We start from the raw sequence: 18,404 nt of genomic DNA on the forward strand, positions 1-18,404 counted from the left end.
TTGACTCATCATAAATAGCCAAAATGACTACGTATTACTGATGAAATTGAAAATTTTGCGGTGAATATGATTTGTTGATGGACGGAATTTCCTTAGCGATAATTTTCTAAATTATACTTGACATCCTTTATTTAAATTCAAATTAATATTTTTTTTGAATTTTTATGTTTGATGTTTATAGAGAGAGAAATATCTTCTAAACTACTTTCTTGTAACTTGAAAAGGTGCTTTTTTAGTGGCAAAAACTTGTGTGAGACGGTCTCACGGGTTGTATTTGTGAGACGTATCTCTTATTTGGGTCACCCATGAAAAAATATTACTTTTTATGCTAAGAGTATTACTTTTTATTATGAATATGGGTAGGGTTGACCCGTCTCACAGATTATGATCCGTGAGACGGTCTCACATGAGACCTACTCTTTTTTTAGTAGGTTTCTTATGAGACGGTCTCACGAATCTTTATCTGTGAGACGAGTCAATCTTACCAATATTCATAATAAAAAGTAATACTCTTATGTTGTGTTTGGTTGATGTGATTAATAATGATAGATGAATAAACACATACTTATCTAATGTTTGATTAAAATTTTAAGATATATTAATAATCATTTTGATCCGGTTTAAGACCTAATTTTATGATTAATTATTTGATTATTAATCTAACAAATTAAGTGGGATAAGTTATCAACACACCACAAATTACATTTGTATCATATGATCTCTTATAAAAATAAATATTTATTAAATTTTAATTTATCGTGTTTAATGATTACTCTAATATTTTCAAATATATTTAAATTAATTTTAGTAAACATAAATTATAATAATAAATATTTAATTATTTTAAAAATATTTATAATTATTTAAAAAAACAATAATATTATAATATCACTAAACTTTATTTAACATTAAAATTAATATTCAAAATATTGCTATTATTTTAATTATTAATTATAAATATTTAATTATCTATCAAATTATTTTAAGAATATTTATAATTATTTTAAGAAAAATCAATAATATTGTAATTATTACTAAAATTTTATTTAACATTAACATTCAAAATATTATTGTTATTTTATTTATTAAAATAAATACATATTTACAAATTTATTTCTAATAAACATATTTAAATTAATTTTAATAAATATAAATTATAATTATAAATATTTAATTATTTATCCAATTATTTTAAGAATATATATATTTAATTAGATTGGGGTATTTTGGTCATTACAATAAAATGTACAAAATTAATCTATCATTTTAAAATCATATCAACACCATGTTATTTATCCCATCATACTATTAATCAATATATCTCATTTTTTAATCACTCTAATTATTAATCATTTACTTATCCTATCATACGTACTAAACGGAGCCTTAGAGTAAAAAGTAATATTTTTTCATGGATGATTCAAATAAGAGATCTGTCTCACAAAATATGACTCGTGAGACCGTCTCACACAAGATTTTTATTTTTTTTAGCAGGTCTTTTGTGAGACGGTCTCACGAATCTTTATCTGTGAGACATGTTAATCATACTGATATTCACAATAAAAAGTAATACTCTTAGAATAAAAAGTAATATTTTTTTGTGAATGACCCAAATAAGAGATCAGTCTCACAAAATACAATCAGTAAAATGTCTCACACAAATTTTTGCTTTTTTTAGTCTATGGTAAATTTGGATTATAAAAAGTTAATTCTTTTCTTTTTTTGGAAGCACAAGAAAAACAAAAAAAAACAATACTCTTAGCCTGTATAAAATATGAAAGTTCTATAGAGGAACTCTGATTCCGGAAACATAGCACCGTGTAGCTCCGAAAGAATTATAAATTAAAATATATGTCTAAGATAATTATTTTTAACTCTAATTATGTAGAATTTAAACCAAACACTAGATAAACAAAAGATGATCATTTGTACAAAACGTTATAATATTTAATCTAACAAAAACTAAGATTATTTTTTATTTTCAATTCAGACAAGAAATAGATGGGTTTTTTCTTCGCTATGTTCCTAATCTATTGAAAATTTCAAAAACATAACAAGAAAACCGTCAACAAATATATGGGTTGCAATATTTAATTACATACAATAATATAATCTATTTTCAATTCAAAGTAGTTTGACCTAGCTAATCAACTGGTTTTTTTTTTTTTAAATATATGAACATATTAATTATATATCATCCAAATTTCTAACATGTCAGAAGATTTGTGATAATCATTCGAGAAAATTTAGTTCTTCGTTCATTAATAAAAGAGGATATATCAATGTGTATCTTCTTCCACAATTCGATAAAAGCATGAAATATGTCGATTTATTTATAATTATTTTTTTATCTGTAAAATTTAATTTACCTCTAAAATCAAAGATTAGTTCAAATGAATGATAAGAACTTAAAGTGCACAAACAAAATGCTGATATACTTCTTTCATTTACGAGTAGGTCTCATGTGAGACCGTCTCACGGATCCCAATCTGTGAGACGGGTCAATCCTACCCATATTCACAATAAAAAGTAATATTCTTAGAATAAAAAATAATACTTTTTCATGGATTATCCAAATAAAGATCTGTCTCACAAAATACGACCCGTGAGACCGTCTCAAACAAATTTTTGTCTTCATTTACTACAACATCGAATCTATAATGTTTACATTAAAACATAATGAGATAATATTTATAATCTCCATGCCAAGAAAAATAATACAATGTAAACTAGAAATCCGAAAAAAGCCAACTTTCAAGAAATAGGAGTCGATATGAAGTAAAACATCGATCAATGTGTTTATTATGGATTCTTCATCGATCTATAATGGGGGTTGCCCGGGCTTGGATCCTTTGTTGGCATTTGGTGGAGGTGGCGACGACAGCGTATCTCTAAGCCTCGCCGCCGACGGCATCTTGTTCGGCTCGATAGAGGGATTCTTGGAAGAAACATGATCTAGTTCATAAATCAAATATTCCTCTATCCCATCCAACTCTAGCCTTCTTGCCATGGCAAAGGATGAGCCCCTTTCCAATAGAGTATTTTGCATAACAATTAAAAAGAAAGCAACCAAGAAAAAATGGACCCCTTTCATCGAGTTTATATCAAATTTCAGATATGTTAAAAGGGGAGCATTGGCAATATTAGCTAAAAAGGTATAATTATGAATATAAATAACAACTATTCTTGACCATTTCTCATAAATCTCTTTTAAAATTTCAAAATGGATGGAGGGTTCATATATGAACATAGGAAGGTAAGCTGCAAAGAGATATGGCGGCTCATTGACCATTTCGCATGGAGCTGGGATCGGGCATTGACAAAATTTAATTGAATGCGGTATTATAATTTATTTTCAACCAAAAATTTTAATTGTTATCAAAGATGTAATTCTGCACCATCAAACGCTTGCGGCTTTATTAAAAACTACGGCTGGTTGTAACAGTACAACTCAAAATTTTTAAACCATATAAGAGTTCAAGTGTCATATTTTGATTTGTTCTGTTAGCAGGGATAATTATTTATTTCTAACAATCTTCCTCTCAATAATTGTATTTGCCATTTACAGGAGCAAACATAAGATATTGGTTTTGTTAGTTATCGTAAGATCAATCGCTTGCTCCTTTACGAAAAATTACTCCACAAATCTCATTTTTTGATTGTTTTCCAGCAGGATGAATTATTGTTTTGAAACAAATTCTTATATGGTGTTTAGTGTAATAATTTTAATGTAGGAAACTTATATGACAATTAAATTTAGACAAACATATGGGAACTTAACGTGCAAAAGTATAATACTAAACTAATCTTTCTTTCATTTACTAAAACACCATATATCATTAATATATTTATTGAAATATCGAGTATATATCATTAAATTGAAGTATAAATGTGAGTCCCAGTTTTTGTATGCATTTGTTAATTTTGACAGTCAGATTTTATAATTTTCCGCGTTTTTAAATAAGCCTCCCGGAGGACTGTCAGCCAACGTGTATCATTTTACTAGAATAGAGTATGGTGTGGATCAACAAAAAAGATATACATATAAAAGTATTTGTCTTCCTTGATTTGGATATAAAACAAGGCCATGAGCATTGTACCGTCGAAACAATATCAGTTACACATTCACGGCAATTCTTTTTCAGTTGATATTTGTTTTCCACATATATTGACCACCTTTTGATTTAAAGCATCAGAATAGTCACGCTGGAAACAATTCTGTGCCCCTCTGACATTTTTTCGTTTGTGCAAAACCTCTCTTTGCCCCAAGTATCCCACCAAATCTGATCAATGCCAAGAAACAAACCAACTTTGAGGGCACACAAGTTGAAGTGCACGCAAAGGGTACATTATTAAAACATCAAGGCATAATGGGTGCGGGATTGACCCTTGGTGGGGGTGGCGACGGCAGCACACCTCTAACCCTTGTTGCCAACTGCATCTTGATCTGTTCGACAAAAGAAATTTGATCTGATTCATAAATATCGTCTCCTTGTAGTGCTAACTTCCTCGCCATGGCGAACGATGATCCATTTTTCAATTGAGAACTGAACATAAGGATTAAACAGAAACCAAGAAAGAAAAAGTAGACTCCTTTCATTGATGAATGGAGTTTGAGCCGAATTTGCAATTTATTGAAGAAGTGCATTGTCATAATGTCTACCTATACACATTTATAAATCAGCAATTTTGCACACATTTGGTGTGTGTAGAAAAAGATATCCAGCCACATGTTTTCACTGAGAAGAAAGGGTTGACATTTTGGTACATAGTTACTTTTAGTGTAATATTGAGTTCTAACTAAAAATATATATAATCAACTTTAAAATTGTCAAAAGTTATAATGTTGTTACAAGTAAAAAAATAAAGAAACAACTCAAATAATTTTTTTTAAAAAAATTCAGAAGTATTATTATCTTCCAAAAATACAGACTAAACTTTCATATCAGATTTTTGCTTCTTTTTTTTCTGTTTTTTTTTTTCTGTTTTCTTGGAGAAGTAATAGATGCCGGTCTTTCTTAGCTATGCTCTAAGTTTCCTTCAAAATTTATTGCTCCAAGTCTTCTTCTTTATTCAAAAATGGATGGAGAGTTCATTAATGAATCAAGAAATTGATGGCATCCATCGACAATTTTGAGTTGAATTTTGGTTTTGGGCAATGAAAAAAATTAAATATAGATAATAATGTAAATTATTTTCAGTTATTTGTTTTAAAATTCTAATTGTTTGCAAACCATGTAGAAGATGTTGGATTAAAGGTATGAGCTTTTAGGCTTAGGAACTTTCCATCTGAGTGAATGAAAATTTGGAAATGTGGACTTGTCCCACGTCGAAAAAATAAAGTGGCATAGTTAAGTTTATATTGTGTTACACTTTATGGAAGTATAACAAAGATCAGTCAAGAGGATCTTTTTCGTGCACGCCGACGCAAGGGGTGCAAATCATGGGTCCGATTTGTAGTGGAAAAAAGCTTGACTTGTGTGCAAGCGTACGAACGCGACCTGAGTGCGTCGAATTTCGGACCGATCAAGCCAAAAATCACCTAGCAGTCTATGCCATCTTTTTTTTTCGGTTGAGATCTTTCACATATCCTTGAGACCTTTCACATGGCCTGGCTGTTGGTGCTTCATTTACCATCTTTAAGGCAACCTTTGGCCTTTCGTATGGATGGGGATGTGCTTAGCCTAGAAAGACACACCAAAATCCACTCTCCTCGTTCTGCTAAACTACTGTTTCTTCGTTCTACTGAACTACTGCTTCAGCTTGTTAAACTACTGCTGAGCTTTTGCTTCAGCTCGTTTTACTGGACTTCTGCTTTTGCTTCCTCCACTGATAAAGTTCAGGTACTGCTTTTGTTCGCTAGCATAGTGCTTTGTGCTGCAAATCTACTAGTTTGTCCGTTGTATCCTGAGAAACAGACGTCTGCTGGAACCTCATAGCACATACCGGATGAGACGAATATGTTTAAAAGAAACTGTACAAGCTACAGGCCTCGATTTGGTTTTCGTTTCTTTTACACGATACATACTCATACTGTAAACAACACGTTTGTTTCTATTACTGCTTTATCTCTACGAGTTCAATTTTACACTAATGTTGTTAGCATTTTTCCAACAGAACCTACCTTTGAGGATGCATGATTTTGGTTGTGTTATTGGGATGGATGCCCTTAAAAAGTACAGACCACAATGGATTGTTTCACACTTGATCCATTATGAAACACATTCGAACTATATAAAATCTTAATTATAGGGAATCGTATGGAATATTTGTAGATACGGTCAACCATGCCTTCAAGAACGAGTTTGTCCAAAGGAGGCGAAACTCCATTCTAGTGCGATTCTAGTGCGATTATGGAGACGATCGTTTTCCAATGGCCTTCCTATCGAGTCGAGTCTAATCCAAGTAACACTTGTACTTGAGCTCAACTCCGGACACAAATTCAATAATCAAGCTTGAGCTTCGTGGAGTAAATTTTCAAGTTTGAACTTGATTCAACTCAAACTCGATCAATCTTGGGCTCCAATTGAGCTTTAATCAAACCACGAGTGATCTCATCGGTCGTCGGAGATCGACTGTAAAGCTTGCGTTCATGGTCGAGGAAAAGCTAATCTATCACACCCTTCTCCTCGATCAGCCTCCGCTTCGTTTATTTGTGTTTGCATTTGTAATATTTGTATAGTAAGATTGCTTTTGTTTCTAAATGAACTTGGCTATAAAAACAAGAAAAAAATTTGATTTTTAATCCATTTCAACAAATAAATGCTGAATTTTCATTCAAAAAAACATGAATTAACTTTCTTTCGCAACAAAAATATCACCAAATTAAACAAGGACAAGACTTCCATAGTTTATTGTCAATTAGCAAAAAGAGACTCGTCGATTTCAATCTTGATCACCTCACCGTCATCGTACTTATCCTTCCTCGGCGGCAACGGCGGCGCCGTCACCCTCGGCGGCCCTCTACCTTTACTATTATCCTTCGGCCTCGCCTTCTCGCAGAATACCACAACACTCAAAAAATATCAAATCAAATAAAACAAAGAATATCAGTCAGGGGGGGGAAAAGAAACTCACATTCCCAAAGGAGTGATTGAACCTCTTCCCTCTGGCAGTCTTCTTGTCCCCTCTACCGCAGTAGACTGTAAAATCAAAAAAATCAATCACAAATTACACACAGAAACACAAGCGGGTATGTGCGTGGAAAAAGGTTGAACTCACTGGAAGGGGCGGATGCGGATGCGGATGCGGTGATGGGGCATGAAGTTGCGGGAGCTGGGAACAAAGGGGTGTGGATTAGGGTTTCGGATTTGGATGACGAGAGATTGGGGGAGAGCTTGAAGGATTGGGCAGCCATGGGAGTAGCTCCGAGGAGAAGAGAAGCCATTTTCTAGAATGAAAATTGTGGGTTACAGGGGATTTTGCTGCGGATAAGTTTGGGACCGGAATGGCGTCGTTTCGTTGGGGCGGATGAATTGCCTTTCCAACCTTTGGGGAAATTTGGACTTGACAAAAACTTGTGTGAGACGGTCTTACAGGTAGTATTTTGTGAGACAAATCTCTTATTTGGGTCATCCATGACAAAGTATTACTTTTTATGCTAAAATTATTATTTTTTATTTGAATATCGGTAGGGTTGACCTGTCTTATAAATAAAGATTCGTAAAATAATCTCACAAAAGACCTACTCCTCACTTAATTTGTGTTTTTACTCTATTTTCTACCCCATAACTAAGGAGATGTGTACACATCTTGATCTTGTGAAATTGCTTGGTTTCTAGGAAACATAATGTAAGCATATCAATTTGGGTTTATTTCCCGAGTTTGTTTTTTCTTTTAAGTGATTAATTAGTTTAAATTTGGAACGAAATCATCTGCTCTACTCGTAAATAGTGATGAAAACGAGTCGAGCGGAGCAGTATCAAGCTCAAACTCAACTAGTTTAACGTATATATAGGCTCGAGTTCAACTCAAGCTCGATTCGAGAAACTATCATGAGTCTGGGCTCGTTTTGAAATTACTAAGCTTGCGAATAGTTCGAGCTTGATTCATTAATAGAACGTTTATCATGATTAACGAGTCTGGTTCGAGCTCTTCGAGCATTCTCAACCAAAACACGGTATATATTTAGGTTCGAGGTTGGCTCCATAAAATTGTCGAGCTCGAACTCGGCTCGACATGCTTAAAGAATTATATCAAGCAAGCTTTATCAAACCGATCTCCGAATAGCTCACGATCGACTTGATTCGCTTACATCCTTACTCACATAAATATTTATGTTGGGGCATTGCTCACTAGAAAACTCCTAGTCCAAGTTAATATATTTATATATTTAAATATACTAGATAAATGCACGTGTGTGGCACGTAGAGAAATAGAGATAATTTGTATATGATAACTTTATTTAAATATGTTGATATTATTTTTGAAATAAGAATAACTTTTAATAGATTAATAATTAATTATTTGGTTACAAATGAAATCATCACATTTTCTTGTATTTGATTTGAAGACCTCCAGAAATCTTTTTGTACCCATCGATTTTTATCTTCTTAGCTCTTCTTTTGTAGTCGGCAATTGGTTTGTCATCTCGAATCTCTATTTCATCTTCGTCTTCATGGATCTTCGTGTTTCTGTTGATGCCTAATTCAATTGAATTTTCTATCTTTTGTGGTACATTGCTTTTTTTAGTTTGCTTGATAATCTTCTGAGATCTCCGTTTCCTGATATTTACATTTGTTGTTGGAAAATTTTCATGTATCTCAATAGCTTCTGCCACAATCTTTAACACTCCATCATGTTTTTCTACTGAATTATCCAACTTGAACAAGAATGTGGGGATCTTGGAGCTTGGTTGGTTTAGCAAATCTTTATATGGGTTATTTGGTAAATTCCGCATTGCAAATTATTATTGTTGTTAGATTGAAAATCTAAATATCCTATTTATGTAGATATAAAATCATTTGTTTGTTTTATCTTACACCTGGTCATGAATTTAAATGAAATATTCAATAAAACATCCAACAAAAGATACTGCAACTTTTCCACATAATGTTATTATTGTCGTCACATTCCCATCTTCAATTGTGATTGTTATTCTATACATGTAACATAAAGAAGTAAATTAGTGATTATTTTTTTTAGTGTGATCTAAAACTTGGGTTGGGTATTGCCGTATTGGTATTTTTTTATTACCTTGGAATGATAGTAATTGGATAGTTGATGCAATTGGCACAACTTGCTTTGTTGTTTGTTTTTGTAACAACTTGGAAAAAATTATCACATGCATCATACCATGGAGTAGCTTTGTTTTTCGATTTTCTTTATCTTGCTCCGTATCAAATAGTAGTTGTTCTATGTATAAATAAAAAGCATTTCGAATCTTGGTTTACTTTGAATGTTAGTTGTTAAATTTTTTAATTTTTAGCATGGGCAAATTATCTGGTTTTTGTTTTGTATCATTTTAGTAATTAAAAAATTTTTGAATAGAGAATATAATAATGTTGTAAAAATTTTGAATACTGATTTATAGACAAAAGTCTGGAAATACATTTGTCCCAATAAATGAAAAAATATCCTCTCTTTATATTCTGAGAAATAAGCTAAAAACGAAGAAACATTTCATCTTTTTTAATATTTTCTAAGTCACTTCAAACTAAGTAATATAAGCAAACTGAAAACATGCATTATGTGTTTAAGAATTAACAAAATATCTCTAGGAAAAAAATTAAAAATAATCATTTTTGTGGGATATATGGTTTTGTTTTATATTTTCTTTCGGTGAACAAACAAATTACGTAAGGAATCCAAACACAACATGATCAATACAAACGACATATAACACCAAAACATGTAATGTTGTGTTAAAAAGCCCATCTTATTGCAAGAACATAAAATGATCAAAAGAAGCATATTATTTAGTAAGATTTACTTAGCAGCATATATAAAAAATTGATTAAATAGCTTAAAAACAATGTTTGGAATAACTTACATACAAACATTTCTCTCATTCATATATATCTATTGACACATAAAGAGTTTGAAAATATCTTTATTCTAAATGAGAGAAATAAGTTTTATATAACCTTAATATTTATTATAATGTATTTTTATTTCCGACTCATGTGCCTATTATTACCTATCATGAATATGATAGATATTTTTCATGAATTTGATGGAAATTGACAAAAAAAATGTATAAATTTAGTAATTAAAATTAAATTTAAAAGTAAATTAAAACAATAATTAGTTTGATTGAGTTAATTACATTATTAATTATCTTATTAAACTAAAATAAAAAAATGACTTAAATAACATCATGAACATGAAAAATTGTAAAACAAAAAATTGTAAAATGGTAAGGTTGCAAATGAAAATCATATATTTAATAGATAATATTTATTTAACATCATATATCGAGAATTGACTAAATAGCTTAAATGCTTATATTGAAATAAGTTTACAAATAAAATTCACATATTTATAATAATAAAATAAAATAAAATATATGTTAGTAATAATAGCAATTTTTTTAATTGAGTTAAGTACACTATTAATTATCATATTAAACTAATATGAAAAATGACTTAAAGAACCCATGAACATGACAAAATATAAAACAAATGAAAGCGTAAAAAAATAAAATAAAATAGATGTTAGTAATATTAGCAATTTTTTTAATTGAGTTAAGTACACTATTAATTATCATATTAAACTAACATGAAAAATGACCTAAAGAACCCCATGAGCATGACAAAATATAAAACAAATGAAAAGGTAAAAAAGAAAACACACAAATGAAAGTTAAGTAGACCATTAATTAACATATTAAACTAACATAGAAAATTACTTAAAGAACCAAATGAACATGACAAATTATAAAATAAATAAAAGGATAAAAAGGTAAGCTCACAATTCAAACTCACATATTTATAATTACTAGAAGATATGCACGTGCGTTGCACGTATGGAACATATATGAGGAGAACAATTCTCACATTACTCTCATTATCTTTTATTATTGAATAATTAATTCAATCTATGATACATCAACAAACTTCAGAATTTATTTTTGCTTGAGTTCCTGAATATTAATATAATTTAATTGTTTTAGGTTTGATACATATAAATATATAATGTTAAAATATTCTGTCTAAATATAAAATATTTATTAATATGATCTAAAATCTGAACTATATTCTTACTATCGTTGTGACAACTATATTAATTTCACAACCTTAAAATTGTAAAAAATAATATAGTTAGACTATGAGTATTCAAAATAAGTTGTCGAACTCGCTAGAAGAGCTTATTAGCTGCCTACTATCTTTCTTACATCATGAGTTTTGCTTCTTTGATTTGATTGAACCTTTAAATAAACAAAAAACAATTTTTTTTACAAGAACCATAATTTCTAAATTTCTCATGATATATTTTGAAGTTATAAAGTTCTATACACAAATCATGTCCTAAAACAGTAGCTACAAGTTCTATAAGTATTATCGATGAAAATTTGACATGGCATAAAACATGAAGATAACTGTAATATTTTTTTTTAAAAAAAATAATTTTCAAGGGAAAAAATTTGAAAAACATAAAAAAATTTAAAAATCTTATAAATCATTTTAAGTAACTGTAGATGTAAAATTTATTTGTTTTCACATAAAAACGATTTGAATTCATTCTTATTTCTCTTTTTCTATCTCTTTGATGTATATAAGAATAATTATTATACATAAAATCAATTTAAACAATTTTTAATTCTTTTGAAGTGCTTTCTTATATTATCAAACAATTATTTGTATTTTTCATGCATAGGCTTTTACGATTTGGCACATTGACACCCACGTCAGTGCAATCCTCGATATGTTCACCATTGGCTTAGTATAGGGCTTTGCACGGTAGATTATAATTATAAGAAATAAAAATTGTGTCTTAGGTAACAAATATAATTTTTGGCCTGATGATAAAAAACGTTCGAACTAAAAGATAAATCTTTAACTATCATTTAGTTTTGTTGGGTTATGCGTGCATCGGTGAGATAGTACTTGGATTATGAACTCTTGGGAAGTTCTCGTGAGTTAAGCTCCTGACATTGTGTCGTTTATTTTAAATTACGGTAAATATATAGTGTTTTTTTTAAATGGACTGTAAATTTTATTCCAAAAATAAAGTTTCATTTTTCTTCAATTATTGTAAAATTCATTAATACCTGAAAAACAAACAAAAAAAGACACGTATTTATTAATAATATTTAACGAAGATAAGGACATATATGTAGATTCAAACAATTTGATTAGAGTTTTCAAATTTATTATTCATGTATTATTTACGTTATTAATGGATGTTAATTTACTCAAGATAAAAATAAAAATTGGCCAAAAACTCCTATGAAGCCGTTTCACGGGTCAATTTTGTTAAACATGTCTTCTATGTGACCCCATTCATAAAATCATTGTTTTTAACTCCGAAAATAGATCGGGGTTGGCACATCTCAAGGATATATATCCACGAGACCGGCTCACGGAATACCTACTAAAAAATTTGATAACTATAAAGTTTTGAACTACAGTGTAAACTTCATTTTCCTTCAATTTATTTAAAAACTATTGACATTAAATAATGAAAAAAGTCGACATGTGTTATATATATATATATATATATATATATATATATATATATATATATATATATATATATATGAGACTTTCTTACAGGAAAACTACTAAAAAATTGAAGAATTATAAAAAATTTGAACAAGAGTGTGTGTATAATTCATTTTCATTCAATTTATTTTATATTAATTAATTAATGTAAAAAAGAAATCAAATAATGAGAAATAAAAATAAAGATATAATTCATAGATCAAATAAAAAAACAGAGAGAAGTCAAATAAAAAGAATTATTTTTAAAATATGTATATATTTCATTTTTAATAAATAGATTGTTTTTTTTATTCTTCTACTTATTTTAAATTCTATTAAAGATATATATATTTTTTAAACAAATATATTATAAATTCAATTTCAAAAATGGTGAATAAATTTTCATTTTCTCATTTTTTTAGAAATGATTATTAGCTTGGAAAAAACAAACAATAAAATATGTATATATTATTATTATTAGTCTAAATTTCATTAAAGATATAATTTATTTTTTTAAAAAAGAATCATCAATTTCATTCCAAAAAAATAAGGCTTAACTTAAATTTCATTCCAAACAATGGTCGCAAAATTTTATTTTTTTTCAATTTATTTTAAAATTCAATAATAGATGGAAAAAAACAAAGAAAAAAATTTCATTTTTTCTTAAATTATTTTATAATATATTAATTAATAGATGAAAAAAAAAACAAAATAACGTGTAATAATTATTATTATTTATGTTATTCATATATGTTAATTTACTGAAGTTCAAAATAAAATTGACACAAAAACTCCTTTGAAGTTGTTTCACGAGTCAATTTTGTAAAGCATGTCTCCTATCCTACTTGAATCATGAAGAAACATTGTTTTCACTCCGGAAATGAATGGGTCAACCCGTCTCAGGACCTTATAACCATGAAACCGTCTCACACAAGACCTACTCAAAAATTAGAGAACTATAAAATTTTGAACAATAGTATAAACCTCATTTTTATTCGATTTATTTTAACATTCATTAATTAATGAAAAATAGAAATCAAACAAGGAGAGATCCGAAAAAATAAAGATAAAGTTTATAAATATAATAAAAAGTAATAAATCAAATAAAAATAATTATTTTAAATAAGAATATAGTTCATTTTTAAAAAATAAAATGTAAATTTCATTATTCTTTTATTTAATTTAAATTTCATTAAAAATATATATTTTTAAAAAATAGAGTGTAAATTTTGTTTCAAAATATAGTGAATAAATTACATTTTTCTTCAATATATTTTATAATTCGTTAATAGCTGATAACAAACAAACAAAAAACATGTACCTTCTATCAATCTAAATACAAAAATTTTGAATAGAGAATACAATAAATTTCGTAAAAATTTTAAATATTGATTTATAGACAGAAATCTTGAAATATATTTGTCTCAATAAATAAAAAATATCATCTCTTGATATTCTGAGACATAAGGTAGAAATGAAAGAATATTTCGGCATTTTTAATATTTTCTAAGTCGTTTCAAACTAAGTAATCTAAGCAAACAGAAAACATGCATTATGTGTTTAAAAATTAACAAAATATCTCAACAATAAAAAATTGAAAAACAACCATTTTTGTGAGATATGTGGTTTTGTTTTGTATTTTCTTTCTGCGAACAAACAAATCACATAAGCAATCCAAAATAACATGATCAATACAAATGACATATAACAATAAAACATGTTAACGCTATAGTAAAAAACTCATCTCATTGCAAAAACACAAAATGATCAAATGGATCATGTTATTTAGTAATATTTATTTAGCAGTATTTATAAAAGAAAAAATTGACCATATTAAACCAACATAGAAAATGACCTAAATAACCTCATGAACATTACAAATCATAAAACAAATAAAAGGATAAAATAGTAAGTTCACAAATGAAAGTTACATATTTATAATTAAATTAAATTTGAAAGTAAAATCAAAATAATAACTATCTTGTTAATTTAAGTTAGCAATTAAATTAATAGGATTTTTAGGAGGTTTTTGTAATTCATTGTCCATCTTAAATAGATTTGGACATTAGTACACATTTCTATTTCTTTTAAAAATTTTATGCCATAAAAATTATTTTTTACATTTTTTAGTAAAATCTAACATACATATAAATACATGATTTCTAATTGTGAATTTTCTAATATACTTTTATTCATTTAAATTTAGTAAATTAAATCAATAATTTTTTAATGGATTCTCTTATAATTTATTGTCTATCTTAAATGTCTTTGAATATTAATCCATGTTGAATTTATCAATTTATCCATAATTTTTCTTTGTTGCTGCTAAAATTTGTGTATTTATTCATGGTTGCTAATGAATATTTAATATTTATATCTTATCTTTTCTTTTATTTTACATATAAATAAGTCACTTTTATAACAAATTGATTTTAAAATATGAACTAAGAAGCATCGTATATTTTGTAGATATTGAAATATGTTAAAGATTATTTGTAAGAATGTTTTTTTAACGTAAAATTATATTATGATTGCATTTTGCAATAATTTTCTCAAATTATTTTTTTAATGAATTATTTTTTAATTGTGGTTTTACTACTTGTACATCTCATTGCGGGGTAGAAAACTTTGTCCCATATATGAGTGTAACTCGCTTTAATTTTTTAAATATAACTAATAAAATTTGTGAGTTCTACAACTATATTTTTCAATTTTTTTGTAATATTATAAACACGTTATATTATTTTTTATAAATTTTATATATTTAATTTAAGTTATTTTTGCTAATTAATGTCTATAAATTTGTGAAACTCTTGATATTTTTATATAGCTGATAAGAATACGAAAATTTTAAAACTTCTAATAAAATGTTTAATATTTCAAATTTAACTATAAAATAATTTTTTTAGGAACTTAAGAATTTTTTTATGTATTTAAATTAAGTTTTTTAATTAATATCAATGAATTTATGAAGCTCTTGATATTTTTATGTAGATAATAAGAAATGCTAAATTTTTGACAAATCCAATAAATTGATTTAAGTAATAATTAAATAAATAGTTAATCAATAATTTAGTGATTTCACTTATGATTCATTATTTATTATGATAATATTTTAGATAAAAAAATGTTTTTAAAATTAAAGTTTCTATTATTATATATTTTGTTATCAATTTTCAATTGTGTTCTAAACATAATACAAAATATGATTATATTAACATTATTTTATTACGAAATCATCATATATAATATATTATTTGTTATATTGTTTTTTCTTTTCAATATATTAATTAATTTCTAATTGTATATGATGAAATTACATACATAAAAAACAATTTTTTCTCTTTTCTACATATTAATTAATTTAGCATTATATATGATGAATTTATATATATATATAAAAGCTATTTTTCACATTTCAAAATAACAAAATTGTATTTAATATTGCTCACTTATTAAATTAACTAAGTTATGTTTACCAATTCATTGTGTATTATTATTATGATTGCAACTAAATGAAGCATAGGTGACATATAGTGGTCACCCTAACAATTAATATTTGTGTTTAAATTAAAAACTAATTTGTATTCGATGAAATTATTTGATTAGTGAGAATAAATTTGATTTAGAAAAATGATTTCTAGAATGTAAATTAACAACTATATCATATTTGTTAGGTGCAATAATTGTTTATGTAAGGTATAACAATCGAAATGTGACGTTTGAATTGTTTTACGATTTTAAAAGATTTTGGTTAATGTTGTATCGTTACCCTGGTTATAACTTTTGGTAAAGCGGCAAATACATGATCCTACAATTGCTATATATAAGAGTCAAAATCATGAGACCAATTCTCATATATTGCAATTAGTGTAATTATTGATATTGTTGGAGTACAATAATTATCTTTGTTGGATACATCGATCGAATCATGACGATTGAGCTACTATACAGTTTAAAAAATTTGAGTTGATGTGTAATATCTATTCTAAAAAAAAAGTTAAACAAAATTCACAAGGAGTTAAAAGTTAGCAAAAACATAATTGATATTTAACTTAATAACAAGTTTAGGGATTTTACCTTAATTTTTGTAATATTAACAATCTATTTAAGTGTATAACATTATGATAATGATTTTCTATGAATTTAATGTCAATGTAAAGATTAAATAATTAATTTTAATTTTAAAAGTAAAAATAAAATAATAAATAACTAAATTGAGTTAAGTTTATGATAGTGATTTTCTATGAATTTTATGTCAATATATAAATTAAAGTAATTAATTTTAAAATTAAAATAATAAATAGTTTGATTGAGTTAACTACTCTATTAATAATCATATTAAACTAATATAGAAATAATTTAAAGAACCTCATGAACATGACAAATTATAAAACAAACAAAATGAAAAAATAGTAAGTTACAAATATAAGTCATATAATAATAATAATAATAATAATAATAATAATAATAAGTAATATCAAAATAATAACTATGTTGTTTGAGTTAAGTCCACTATTAATGACTATATTAAACCAACATAGAAAATGACCTAAATAACCTCATGAACATTACAAATCATAAAACAAATAAAAGGGTAAAATAGTAAGTTCACAAATGAAAGTTACATATTTATAATTAAAATTTTATAATTAAAATTTTATAACTATCTTGTTTGAGTTAAGTCCACTATTAATGACTATATTAAACCAACATAGAAAATGACTTAAATAACCTCATGAACATTATAAATTATAAAACAAATAAAAGGATAAAATAGTAAGTTCACAAATGGAAGTCTCATAAAACAAATAAAAGGGTAAAATAGTAAGTTCACAAATGAAAGTTACATATTTATAATTAAAATTTTATAATTAAAATTTTATAACTATCTTGTTTGAGTTAAGTCCACTATTAATGACTATATTAAACCAACATAGAAAATGACTTAAATAACCTTATGAACATTATAAATTATAAAACAAATAAAAGGATAAAATAGTAAGTTCACAAATGGAAGTCATATATTTATAATAGTAATAGATAATGACTATATTAAACCAACATAGAAAATGACTTAAATAACCTCATGAACATTATAAATTATAAAACAAATAAAAGGATAAAATAGTAAGTTCACAAATGGAAGTCTCATAAAACAAATAAAAGGGTAAAATAGTAAGTTCACAAATGAAAGTTACATATTTATAATTAAAATTTTATAACTAAAATTTTATAACTATCTTGTTTGAGTTAAGTCCACTATTAATGACTATATTAAACCAACATAGAAAATGACTTAAATAACCTTATGAACATTATAAATTATAAAACAAATAAAAGGATAAAATAGTAAGTTCACAAATGGAAGTCATATATTTATAATAGTAATAGATAATAGATAGATAATAGATAATAGATAGATAATAATTATAATAATAGTAGTAGAAGTAGATAGATAGACAGTAGATATAGATATAGAATAGATAGATAGACTAGTAAATAAAGCATATCCAAATGTTTGTGTATAGTATGCATGTTTTTCAAACAAAATATTTTTTTAGTTTACATAGGATCGAATATGAAAATTCTGCGGAGATTTTTGCTACCCATTTATCTTTTCTTGATATATCAATGGACTTGTTGAAAAGATGAATCATATATCGAGACAGTAGCATGTGTGGTTTTGAAGAGACTGTCAATTTGAAAGATTTCCTTTACAGACAACAATCAAAGTCGACTTGAATAGAGAATTTTTTT

General features: G+C 26.7%; 1 protein-coding gene and 1 long non-coding RNA gene across 2 annotated transcripts; one reads left to right on the forward strand and one right to left on the reverse strand.

The window, feature by feature from the left end:
• Positions 1-6,729: 6,729 nt before the first annotated feature.
• Positions 6,730-7,387, reverse strand: LOC140807158 (small ribosomal subunit protein bTHXc). The gene is made up of 3 exons (XM_073163880.1): positions 7,222-7,387; positions 7,078-7,142; positions 6,730-6,992 (listed from the first exon to the last, which is right to left on the reverse strand). The coding sequence occupies exons 1-3, from the start codon at positions 7,385-7,387 to the stop codon at positions 6,858-6,860; spliced, it is 366 nt and encodes a 121-aa protein (XP_073019981.1). The 3' UTR covers positions 6,730-6,857.
• On the forward strand, positions 6,925-7,384 carry LOC140807159 (uncharacterized). The gene is made up of 2 exons (XR_012112634.1): positions 6,925-7,137; positions 7,211-7,384. It is a non-coding gene; the product is annotated as an uncharacterized lncRNA (long non-coding RNA).
• Positions 7,388-18,404: the final 11,017 nt, after the last annotated feature.

The sequence above is a fragment of the Primulina eburnea genome, chromosome 12 (assembly GCF_022965805.1).
Source record: "Primulina eburnea isolate SZY01 chromosome 12, ASM2296580v1, whole genome shotgun sequence".
Taxonomy (NCBI): Eukaryota; Viridiplantae; Streptophyta; class Magnoliopsida; order Lamiales; family Gesneriaceae; genus Primulina; species Primulina eburnea.

Bases quoted from the DNA above. Each gene is read 5' to 3' on its own strand.
- LOC140807158 (XM_073163880.1), bottom strand. From the start codon at position 7,387: ATGGCTTCTCTTCTCCTCGGAGCTACTCCCATGGCTGCCCAATCCTTC. The intron at 7,143-7,221 runs GTGAGTTCAACC...TTGATTTTACAG, and splicing joins ATCCGCATCCGCCCCTTCCA to TCTACTGCGGTAGAGGGGAC. The intron at 6,993-7,077 runs GTGAGTTTCTTT...TTCTGCGAGAAG, and splicing joins TCAATCACTCCTTTGGGAAT to GCGAGGCCGAAGGATAATAG.